The following is a 12,367-nucleotide window of genomic DNA, read 5'->3' as shown; positions in this document are numbered from 1 at the left end:
TTAGACTTTGAGCTGAGGGAGTTGCAAACTTCCAGCACAAGAGAAACTGAGAATGGAAGAGTAAAGTGAGTCGCTGCATTGTTTTCAAGTTTCTTCCACTCGGCTTTTGCATTAGTTCACGATCAAGATAAAGTCGTGATAAAGAAGCTTTGACCTCAATTAGTCGCTAGTGTGTCGACTTGAAAATGAATAATTTACGAGTGAAAATAACTCTCATCCACAGTTTGTTTATGTGTTAGGGTTTAAGAAACTTAGCAGGAGATTGGCGAATAACATTTATTGTTTAAAGCTCGATCAACTTCAAAACTTGAAATACTCAGTAAGGATTCTCTTCTATTTCTATTGAAGAAAGATGGAACGGTTTAAGGGGGGAAAGTAAGTGTGCAAGGTTTTCTTAGGAAGACATTGATAACATATCACGACATTCGTTCACTGACTGAACCAGTTCGTGCGCTAATTATAGCATTCTCTTTTTTCAATTGCCATGGAATTAATTAACTTAACAGTTTTCTGTGTTTTGTGGTACTTTTATCTTGCAAATAATTACCCAAGGGTTCAGTAGTCTAGAATTTAAAACTAAATAATAGTAGTCTAGAATTTAAAACTAAATAATAGTAGTCTAGAATTTGAAACTGGATAAAGATAGAACTTAATTAAAACTAGATAAAATTAGATAAAAACCGATTGCATCCACATAGACTCAACATGAAGGTTTTGCCGTATCTAATCTTTATTATGGGTTCAGTCCGCAGCTATATTAACCCTTTAACTCCCAAGATCTGATTGTTAATTCTCCCCTCTAGCTGCTACACATTTCCTAGTAAACAAGTCACGAGAATTTGGTGTAAGATCAGAACTATTAACTTCCACATGATAAGCTTGAGTATTCTCATTACATGTTGGCGGGTAATGTATGGATGTTATAGGGAGAAGTTACATGTTAGTCACTTGTGGGAGTTAAAGGGTTAAGCATTTTGAGGTAATATGCCCGTTGTGTAACCTCTTATCAATATCTGAAGAGTTTAAGTCCTGACCTTACTTTGTCTACTTTCAGGAATAACACTTAAGCGATCAGGTAAACATCGTTCAAAACGAAAGCTTAGCGTACAAATTTTCAAAAGAAAAACTACATATGAATAAGATTCTGCTTTTATTAAAATTTAAAGAGAGAACGTGAGTCAGCTCTCGTCTACATAAATTATTAAGCACTTACCAGGCGAGATATACGTATAAATTTGAAGTCCTGATGCGAAAAGGTACTGACCTGCAATGTAAGAATTGTAGAGACTATATGGGGTATTTATTTTAAACCTTTATCTACAAATGCGCGAAGGCGCTAAAGAACGCACGTAACATGAATTCAGGTCGGAACAATACTGACCCGCAACATACGCATCGCATATAATCTGTAAGGGGTATATTCTCTTTATACATAAATACACAAAGGCGCTAAAGGACGCTAAACCTAAATTTGAATCCTTGTGAAATAAATGCTGATTGCTTTCAAACTGCAAGCAAACTCCAAATCACGAGCTTGATGATTCGTCCTGTTCCTTCAGGAATAACGTTAACATTCTACCGATCGACTAAACATCGCTTAAAACGCAATCTCAGCATAAAAAAAAACCTTTTTAGAAGGAAAAACTTACAAATAAATAAAAACTGTGCTTTTATATTAAAGTTTGAAGAAATAAGGTTAGACAGCTTTTTACATAAATTATTTAGTATTTATCGGGTGAGACAAATGTGCAAATGCCTCGTCCTAACACGGAAGAAAACAATACCTATTTTGACTTTTGAACTCCATAAGAAATTATTTACAGTGAGAAGGACAAAGACCTTTGGAGTTAACACTGGGGAAGAGAAAAGACAAATCAAAGCGCCATAGAAGAATGATTAAAAATTTTATATCTCGTGTAGTTAGCCTTTTTTTTTAACTTACTTTTTTCAGTCACTATTTAACTGAATCGGACGAACATGTAGAAACTAAGGTTTAAAGCAGTTCAATCTTCTCGTCAACATCATTAAATCACGATCTAAGGAGGACTCCCTCCCAATCTCATTCATTTCATCTAAACCGCCCCATCTAAAGGTAAGTGACATGAGTTTTCTGTTAAAACCATTGATTTACTTTGTTGTTTTAATAAGGTAAAATTTTGATGTTTCATTATTCTCGTGTTTGCCACTCAAGTTCGTGTAAATTTTAATCATGAACACTTCTTAAGCTCAAAATTTTCAGTAAAATTTCATCAGATGTTATCTGATGCCAAACAAGAGATTGTAAAGTTTATATTCTCTTGTTGATGCTTATTCTTTGTTCTTTTGGGTTCAGTGTGGAGAAAATTAAATGGAGAGGATGTGCTAATAGGGAAGCAGTTTTATTCTTCGGCAGATCTCTGGCTTTTACGTGGTGACTAATTACGTAATCAGCTGGTCGAGTGACATCACTTTCCCGCCAAAATCAGCGTTCCATGGCGAGAACGGGGAGGACTGTTCACAATTTAATAATACTGGTAAATGCAGATGCAGGGGAGACTGACGATTCAAACATATGATCAGTTTGTTTTCACGGATTTCCAGGATGAGTGAAAGAAAGACAAACACGCTCGGCGGTTAGAGAAGCAATCGCAGCTTTGTCAACGAACTAAAAGGAACCAAACCTGAAGATGTTGCGGCCAAAAAGCGTAAAAAAGACACATCCACGGCACAAACACAAGGTTCAACTTGGCAGCCTCTGAACTGGAGAGAGCAGCTTGTTAATATTCGTGAAATGAGAAAAACACGCGATGCCCCAGTTGATTCACAAGGATGCGAGAAGGCAGCTGATGAGAGCCAGTAACCAGAGGTGAGAGGAGATAAAATTGGCGATCCAGTGGGGTGGGGTAAGGGAAGCCGACACAATGGTCTCCTCTGAGCCAACTAAGCTTATTTATGAGAAGTAGAAACGTTTGGGTAAAATTTCTGCACAGCCCCATACTATTGTAAAACAAATCTGTTTTCCCAATGGCAATGTATTGTTTTTTTCATTGTTTTCTCTATCCAAGAACTGAATGTATGATGTAGAATGGGGGCTGAGTATAAATTTTACCACTTTTTGCTTGTTCAATTGCAACACATTAATTTACCTTCAGCAAATGATTGCATACCACTTTTCATTTGATTTATTGACAAGATAAATTATTACAAAAAGTTCAACAACTACTGTGATGTTGATGTGTGATTCAGGGGTGATGGTGTAATAAGAAATTAGATGTCAGTCACTCTTAGGTGTCAAAGGGTTAAGGTGGGTGAGGATCAGTTTGCAGAGTATGGCAATGCATGCACAAGTTCCCATTTAAAAGTCAATTGCATGCCAAAATCACTGCACAGCATGAAGATCTGCCATACTCTGCAGCCTGAGGTGAGGTTGAAGCCTCCTCATTAGAACCTGGACAACTGGGCCAGTCTATTTTCAGAGATCTTGCCTTACCGATGTTTATTTGTCAAATTTTTGTGATGATTTTGTTCTTTTTTTCTTACTTGCAACAATAGAGATCTTCATGCATGAGCTACTGGGATAAAAGCTGTAAGGATACACCCTCATCCTGGCAACCATTCTTAAATTTCCCATTTAACCCTTTAAACCCAAAGGATGAGTAACATCTAATTTCTCCCTACAATATCACTCCTGAATCACTCATTAAGGTCATGAGAATTAAGGAAATGGTCACCAGGAAAGAAACCTTTTGATTGGCAAACAAATTCTCCTTGTCAGCACCTTAGGAAATGTATAAAGAACAGTGTGGAGAATATGCATACTGATGTTAGGGTGGAAAGGGTTAAAGAGTAGCCAGTCAGAAATCTTACCATTCATATAGGGTTGAAATTTCCCTTCTAATCAGAAAACAAAGTCTGCTGATTAAGCTTGCCACATCATCAGACTCAACTGAAGAGTTTGTTCAGAAGAAAGAGGGTGCTTACAAATATTTGTATAATTCTACCATTGTCCTATCACAGACAATGAAAACTATGCTGCATACTATCTGGAATTTACTAGGAGAATTTGTTTGACAATCAGGAGCTTCTAGAATTGGACATCATTTACTTTATTCTCATGATTTTAAGTATTTGATGCAAGGGTAAAACTGTTAGGAGAAATTAGAAGCCAGTCACTCTTAGGGAAAAGAGGGTTAAGACAGTCTAGTATCAATGGTTCATCTCTCCTCACTTTTGCAGACAGTCTGATATCAAGTACTTATCTCCCTCATGCTGTCAAGTCAAACAAAAGACCAAGTTACTTTTGCTGCAATGGAAAAGTTAAAGGCTTATGGGTTAACAATAGAGAACATTCTCACAACATCAACAAGCAAAATTGGTGAACTTATCTACCCTGTTGGCTTCTGGAAGGTGAGTAAATTTTTATGTTAGTTAGAAACTTGATTTTGACAAAATTTACCCACTAGGAAAGCAGCTTGCAAAATAGTCTGAAGGCCTTCTCTCCCCTTATTGAATAAAAGTTGTGAACATTTTTTTATAACTTACTAGTAGGACTTTTTAGAGTAGCTACTGATAATAATTTTTTCATCATCAGTCGTGTTAAACAGGGTTCAGGGGGATCTGATATTAGCATGTTACTGAATCAAGGGGGCTATACCAAGTTGTTTTATTATTTTCATTTATTTTATTTTCACCTACAAAGAGGGGTAGATTGGTTTATATATCCTCCATAGAACCCTCTGAGTCCCCTTCCTCCCTCCCCCTTGTTGAAAAAATGACTTGCAGAAGTCTGAAATTAGAAAAAGAAGCAACAAAAATGGTTCAAAATCTATGACACTGAACTTCATTCTTAACTTGTAACCCTTTAACTTCCAGAGGTGATCAATATAAAACTTCTCCCAATAATATCCTTACATTATTCAGCAAAAAAGTATTAAGAATATTCAAATTTATCAGGTAGAAATTGTTGTCTTGATCTAACAACAACTTCTTGTAACTAATTTACAAGGATATGTGTAGCAGTTAGAAGGGAGAATTAGCAATCAGATCTTGGGAGTTAAAGGGTTAAACTTATCCTACCAATGTGAACTATGGCTTGGTACAACATAGAGTATTTCCCAGGGTACTTATTATAATTATGCTTTGATTGTAGAAAAAAGCTGATTACATCAAGAATGCTACTAAAATTTGTGCTGAGAATTACAATGGAGACATTCCACCAACAGTAGAAGAGCTGGTCAAACTTCCAGGTGTGGGCCCAAAAATGGCGTATATTACCATGGACATGGCTTGGGGACAAGTGACTGGAATTGGAGTTGATAGTCATGTTCATAGAATTTCTAACAGACTGATGGGTCAAAAAACCTACTAAACTGCTGGAAGAAACTAGAATTGCTGTAGAAAGCTGGCTTCCAAGGTAAAAGTGATTTTGAATGATACCAAGTTATGCAAATTCTCTTCACCAGGTATTTTGCTCCTTCCCTGCCAAAGCCTTTTCACTACTGCCGCATTTTAGAGACCCAGATATTGTGCAAGTTCCAAACAACTTTTACAAATATTCTGAAATAAACAGGCTTTTGGTCCTTCTTGACTCTTAAGGACTGTAATGGAAAAAGGAAATTTTTAAGGACTTTTTGAAGGTTCTCTAGATGCATAGCAAACCTTGACTATCATATGCTGTTTACCAATAACCAACAATTAAATAATTAGAGTGTATGGTTTCAGAGACTAAATTAGTGAATTCTTTTTCTGTTTTCTCAGAGAGGAGTGGGATGAACTGAATGTATTGTTGGTTGGATTTGGTCAACAGACATGTGTTCCTGTAAGTCCAATGTGCGAGTTCTGTCTTAACTCCAAGATCTGTCCTGAAGGTCGAAGAAGGAGCAGAGGAAAAGCTGAGGAGGAAACTAAGAAGAAACTTTCACCCAGAAAGGATGGAAAGGACACTAAGGGGGAATTGAGTTTTACTTTAACTAAGGCTGTCCTTGTCTTTATCCTTGGGCCACGTTGTTCAAAGCTGGGTTCAGGTAACCTCATGTTTAGTGTGAAATCTCATATCAGATCTTAACCTTTTAACTCCCAGAAGTGATTCACATGTAACTTCTCCTTACAATATCTGTGCACTATCCAGCAAACAGGTAATGAGAAGGTAGAAGTTGTTATCTTGATCTAACACCAAATTCTCGCAACTAATTTACAAGGAAATGTTAAGCAGGTAGAGGAGGAAATTAATAATCAGATCTTGTGAGTTATAGGGTTAAAGCTATAGAAGAAAATTCATTATCATTTGTTTTGTCTACGATTTGATGATTGGATGCCTTTTAAAAAATAAAGAAAATTATCCAAAAAAGGCTTTTTAACAAAGCAGTAAGGAAACCTGGATTAAAATTTAAAAAAGGTTAGCATTGGTCCTCAAATCATGTCTCAAGACTGGTTCCAGACTGTGAGACCTAGGGAACAAAAAAATGTTGAAAAATGTTTTATAAGTGGCATCCCTTCCTTGAAGGGAGAGATCTGCCATTGAATTTGATTTAGAAATTAGTTTATACTTTAAACGGTGGATGGCAATGAAGGCGCGCTCTGATTGGCTACTCAAACTCCTTTTATCCTTTTGCTATTCGCCTCGCAAAGCTATTCACAAGTATATATAAGACAGCCTACCCAACAGGGTCTACCGCCGGGTTCAGGGCAACATCCCCCAGTATCTCCAGCCGAAACCTAATGTCTCCAGAAGGTGGCTCCAAGCGGTATCGTTTTGTCGTGGTACATGGCTCTTGAGGAAAGACACGCGCCTATAATGAACTAGCAACTGTTTGCCCTTTAGGACGGCGGCAGAACGGAGAACCCTCACCAGTGGAAGAGGATTGGAGTCGTCAAGGCGTTGACGCTTCCTATGGCTTGCATTCTGACTCAGTTATCACCCTGTAATAAGTACCACTTCTTGGTACGTGCTACTGATGTTAATGGACGACAGGGTGAGTGCAGTGAGACCTGCACTATTAGGAAAAGAATCGCGATCTCAGATGCGTGAAATTTGTTTTATTACGCCAAGGATATGAATTAATCGATTTTCTACAGTATTGATAGCTACTGATTTGTAGATTTTGTTTGCTTTTAGAAATGAGAGATTTTAAGAATGTGTTGCCGTCTTTTTTTTTTTTTTTTGTCGTCGTATAATGACTAGCAGAACGAACTACTGATCAACCCTTATGATGTGTTATTTTCAACAATGGGGGATCATTATAAGATGGTGTGGGTTTTTGGGATTTTAAACTCGATCGCTTAAATCCTTGGGCTGAATGTGAAATCGCGATGTCAACCTGTTTCCCAGTCCTCTCCAACATGAACCTTGAGGGAAAACAGATAGAACCCTGGAGGAGAAGCCCTCCCCCCTTCCATATCTAACTTACAATACTTTCTTTTTTTGTCTAATTTTTTTTTTTGCTCGACAATACTTTCTCTAACGACTGTGGTAATTAAGTCTGTAAAGTAACATACTGGCCTCTTTTACGGATAGTTTTAACAGTCCTTCAGGAAATGTGCTTTTTGTATGTACATACTTCCAGCATCGATGGCAATTGGCGTCGCACTTGTTACATATTCGTGGGCTATTAAATTACTACGATATAAAGACATGCTTAAAAGTTCAGGGAAGTTGCGAAGGCTTTATTTTACAAACACTTTTTTATTATTTTTATTTCAAGAAAGTAAAAGCCTTTTTCACTAACACGGCTATAAAACCCGACCATTTGTAAATAACAATTTTTGAAACATGGAGTTGGCCTGTTACTTCAAGGTTTGCTTTTGATCGCTTCACTTTGTTTTGGTCTCTTGGTGTCTTGAAACAGGATTAGACATGATGGTCTGTTTATAATGTGTGACATCTGTTCGTGGGGTGCTAATGGAACATCACCATTGGAAGGAAAGGTTTCACATTTCATTTCAAGTTGAAGAAAGCGATTTCATGTCGATATTTAAAACCTAGTGCTAGACTAAATTATGTGTCAATATATTATTATGCTAATAATATATCAATGGATTTCAGTCACCTTCGCTGCTGTTTTTGGTTGTAACACCACGCAGCACCGGGCGTTACATGACAACTTGAGTTGTAATTGCAAATTCTATGAAGGCTACTTTAATTAGTGCCCAGATCTCTTCGTCGAGTTCCTTACATCCCTGAAGGTGACGTATCTTGACCATAGCAGTTTTGTTCAGTTATGCCTTACTTTCATCTCAGAAAGATTGACGTCAGGGTGAAAAGCCCAAGGACGCCATTCCGGACCATTCCTTGAATTAAGATTAACCTCGCCACATTGGTTTGCCCACCATGCACCATTAGGAAAACACTTGCCAGGGTGGTTGTCATTATCTTGGTCTGGTGTGCCGAATTTCATCCCTCGAATGTTCGATTTAGGATCTGTATTACCATAAAACCCATTTCCGATGTTTCCTTCGTACGAAGTCATGTCGCATCGATACTTTTCTGTTTCGTCAGCTACCCGAAACCCACCATATTTGGCATATCCCTTTTGGCCGTTGGTTCGGTGCAGATCTATTCGAAGAATGCTGTCTGAAGAGGCGATTCGGTGCAAGTTGTCGTTTCCAAGCCAGAATTCTTTGGACAAGTCGCCAAAGCCTACTCGATACTCTACCCACGTTCGTCTAAAGCTTTGCTTGTATGGACGGGAACGTCTCTGAACCACAGTCCACCCACCTCCATCTGTGGTTTGGTCACAGTACACGTTTATGACCCCTTGACCATCTGGGTTGATTTTATAAATGCCATTCTGATTCGCTCCCAGGATTTTCAGCTGCTGACAGCTTCTCACTGTACATGGAACAAAAGAAACAGAATATGAGACTTGTTGCTGAAAGGAAATTATCGCAAATTTGAGTGTTCTTTTGTTCAATTTAGTCACGAGTTACCCACCTCCGCTGTGCTTTTCGCAATACACTCCTTTATAATCCTGTCGACATTCACACGTGAACATCCGGGGATTCCAACACGCGTCAACACATGTTCCACCATTTTGACATGAAGCCGAGGCGCAACCAGGTCCATTTCCTCCCTGAGAGAAAATGGGAAGAATGGTTAAATGTACTTTCATCCTTTTATAAGGCGAAACTTACCATGACAATGCCTCATTAGGTTGAAATACATTCTCGTTCTTAGAGCTAACGTTTCTCTTTGATGGTGGTCTGTACCCTTAATTCAAAACGAGTATAGACGTTTGATATTTTCAAAGTTTTGAGTAGGAATTCATTTTTTCCTCTCCTGTTTTCCTTCTAATAAAATTTCGTTTCCGGTGTATATCGACCCAACAATTTTGTCTCTATTTGAGCGAATTATATTTACCCGGGATTTCCTTTTAGAAAATGGGCATTTAATGACAGCAATTGTGTCAATAACAAAATGCTCGAGTATGAGTGGTTCTTTTATCAATAAAACAGCTCTTATTTGCGGTTTGATCGACTGTTTCATGTCCAAATTTTTTTATTTCACCTGTCCAATTATTAGCACTCAGCAAATGTTAGCCAGTCAAAATGGAAAAAAATTTCTGAAGTGCATTGAGCATTGGATATTTCGTACAGTATTTAGACTTACGACTTGAACTTTTGCCATATGAATCCATTCATGTGCGCATGTGTAAATCAAAGTTTTCATTCCTGCTCGTAATATCAAAAATTCGCTCGATTGCTGCCTGAATTGTACTCCCGCCCACTGAGTTCCACCACATTTCAACTTACTGTGTTTCGGGCTAGAAATGAAGGTCTTAAAAATGCTGCTTTGTGTGCATGTTCAGTTTTAGGCAGCCATACCGTTCTCTGGGATAAAGGCATTTATTTGACCTCTCGATACGACTTTGATACCACCTTGCTTAGAAGATGGAATTTGAAAAACCGAAGACCTCAAAGGTTCTTGCGCTTGGTAGGTTGAGCAGAGATGATTAAGTTTCTAACTGATCTGTAAATTTCTACAACTCACCATCTGTGTCGTTGGCTCGTAGTAAGTGATGCCTTTTCTTAAAACAAAGTTATTTGGGGCTGTCGCTTTTGATTGGTCACTTAATTCACATGTTTTCCCTGAGTTTGCATAATTAAACGATCGACAGCGTGCGTCCCGTAGGCATTCCCACATGCAGTCTATCGGGCACGTGACAGTGTGCGTAGCAATCACGTGATTAACCAGAGTGTAGCCTAGAACAGATGCAGACATATCGTCGTATATGAGAGTTTTCTTCAAGATATATCTTACATAAAACAAAAAGAGAGAAATCAAGAGGATATTACGACTTGATGAAAATCATAAAAATTTATAAGATATTAGGAACACTTTGATTGGTCGAAAGCCTATCGTTCATTGTACTAGTAAACTCAGGGCTCCATTTTTAAAAGCTATAAAGCGCACTTTCTATCATTTTCTTTAGGCGTCAGTGCACTTGGAACGTTGGTAATCATGCACCTTCGGGTCGTGATTTACAACTTTTCCCTGTGTTTTCCTAACATCTTGTGTGAGTTTTTGCGTCTGAAAACTGACAGGAAGTGAAAGTATTGCTTAAATGTTAACATATTTTTACATGGAATCATTTTTGACACGTTTTGTAAATTACTCAGTCTCGGTTTTCTTAAATTTCCGGCCAGTTCTATCTTAGGCTGTTCGCAACTCTTCGATACACAACAAGCGAATACACAAGGCTTCAAAGTTGTTGGTTCTTAATTCTGGAAACCCCTATAATTAATATTCCAACTCATCAGACGATTTTATCACTGGTCTTCCTTTTCATCCTCATCGTCTTTGTTGGTCATGGTTTACTCTAGTTTGATCGTGTCTGTAACACGTTAACTTGAAGTAGTTCCATTTGAAGGAGAATAAAATTCCATCATTACTAAAAGAGACCATACAAATGAAAAGAGTTTATCTCTGAGATTTTCGAGAGAAGTTAACTTTATTCCATTACAGCTACAAGCGAAGCGATATCAGGGATGAATGCACGACACGAAAAGCCGAATTTGACAGCTTGAAACCAGCTCACGTTAAGAGAAAGATTACTGAATGCTTTGCTAGTTGAAGTGCTTCGACTCGCGACTCGGTATTATAGTCTTTTTCACTAAAATACGAAAATTTGCTTGTGTTGTAACTGATGAATTAAAGTCAGCGCACCACGATTACGTTACCTTCAACCCCACTATTTAAATAGTCTCAACAAATCTTCTCGGTTCACATTGGTTCTGCGTCAAGTTTTCTATTCTTTGTGTGGTCTAAGATCTATTTTTGCCATTATTTGCAATGCGCAAAGTAAGTGTTAAATGCAAGCTTTACCTTTTTCAGGATTTTCAGATCTTCTTAAACAAGACAACCGACCAGGGTTTGACGTTCCTGTTAGACTTTGAGCTGAGGGAGTTGCAAACTTCCAGCACAGGAGAAACTGAGAATGGAAGAGTAAAGTGAGTCGCTGCATTGTTTTCAAGTTACTTCCACTCGCCTTTTGCATTAGTTCACGATCAAGATAAAGTCGTGATAAGAAAGCTTTGACCTCAATTAGTCGCTAGTGTGTCGACTTGAAAATGAATAATTTACGAGTGAAAATATTTCTCATCCACAGTTTGTTTATGTGTTAGGGTTTAAGAAACTTAGCAAGAGATTGGCGAATAACATTTAATATTGAAAGCTCGATCAGCTTCAAAACTTGAAACACTCAGTAAGGATTCTCTTCTATTTCTATTGAAGAAAGATGGAACGGTTTAAGGGGGGAAAGTAAGTGTGCAAGGTTTTCTGAGGAAGACATTGATAACATTTCACGACATTCGTTCACTGACTGAACCAGTTCGTGCGCTAATTATAGCATTCTCTTTTTTCAATTGCCATGGAATTAATTAACTTAACAGTTTTCTGGGTTTTGTGGTGCTTTTATCTTGCAAATAATTACCCAAGGGTTCAGTAGTCTAGAATTTAAAACTAAATAATGGCAGTCTAGAATTTAAAACTAAATAATAGTAGTCTAGAATTTAAAACTAAATAAAAGTAGTCTAGAATTTGAAACTGGATAAAGATAGAACTTAATTAAAACTAGATAAAATTAGATAAAAACCGATTGCATCCACATAGACACAACATGAAGGTTTTATCTAATCTTTATTGTGGGTTTAGTTTGCAGCTATATTAACGACCCTTGAACTCCCAAGATCTGATTGTTAATTCTCCCCTCTAGCTGCTACACATTTCCTATGAAATAAGTCACGAGAATTTGGTGTAAGATCAAGACTATTAACTTCCACATGATAAGTTTGAGTATTCTCATTACATGTTGGCGGGTAATGTATGGATGTTATAGGGAGAAGTGACATGTTAGTCACTTATAAGAGTTAAAGGGTAAAGCATTTTGAGGCA

General features: G+C 37.6%; 1 protein-coding gene and 1 pseudogene across 1 annotated transcript; one reads left to right on the top strand and one right to left on the bottom strand.

Moving 5' to 3' along the window:
- Positions 1–2,551: 2,551 nt before the first annotated feature.
- On the top strand, positions 2,552–6,109 carry LOC136283078 (endonuclease III-like protein 1; annotated as a pseudogene).
- A 2,080-nt stretch (positions 6,110–8,189) lies between these two features.
- On the bottom strand, positions 8,190–10,785 carry LOC136283035 (fibrinogen-like protein A). The gene is made up of 4 exons (XM_066171197.1): positions 10,748–10,785; positions 9,965–10,229; positions 8,909–9,047; positions 8,190–8,806 (listed from the first exon to the last, which is right to left on the bottom strand). Exons 1-4 carry the CDS (start codon positions 10,783–10,785, stop codon positions 8,190–8,192), a joined length of 1,059 nt encoding a protein of 352 aa, XP_066027294.1.
- Between the last annotated feature and the right edge of the window lie 1,582 nt (positions 10,786–12,367).

The sequence above is a fragment of the Pocillopora verrucosa genome, chromosome 8 (assembly GCF_036669915.1).
Source record: "Pocillopora verrucosa isolate sample1 chromosome 8, ASM3666991v2, whole genome shotgun sequence".
NCBI classification, from domain to species: Eukaryota; Metazoa; Cnidaria; class Anthozoa; order Scleractinia; family Pocilloporidae; genus Pocillopora; species Pocillopora verrucosa.
Note: the sequence above shows the minus strand (reverse complement) of the source record. Positions and strands in the feature narration are given on the sequence as shown.

Coding starts and splice junctions, on each gene's coding strand:
- LOC136283035 (XM_066171197.1), bottom strand. CDS start 10,785: ATGACCAACAAAGACGATGAGGATGAAAAGGAAGACCA. Junction 10,230..10,747: donor GAGGATGAAAAGGAAGACCA/GTGATAAAATCG, acceptor GTTTTATGTAAG/ATATATCTTGAAGAAAACTC. Junction 9,048..9,964: donor ACGAGCCAACGACACAGATG/GTGAGTTGTAGA, acceptor ATTTTCTCTCAG/GGAGGAAATGGACCTGGTTG.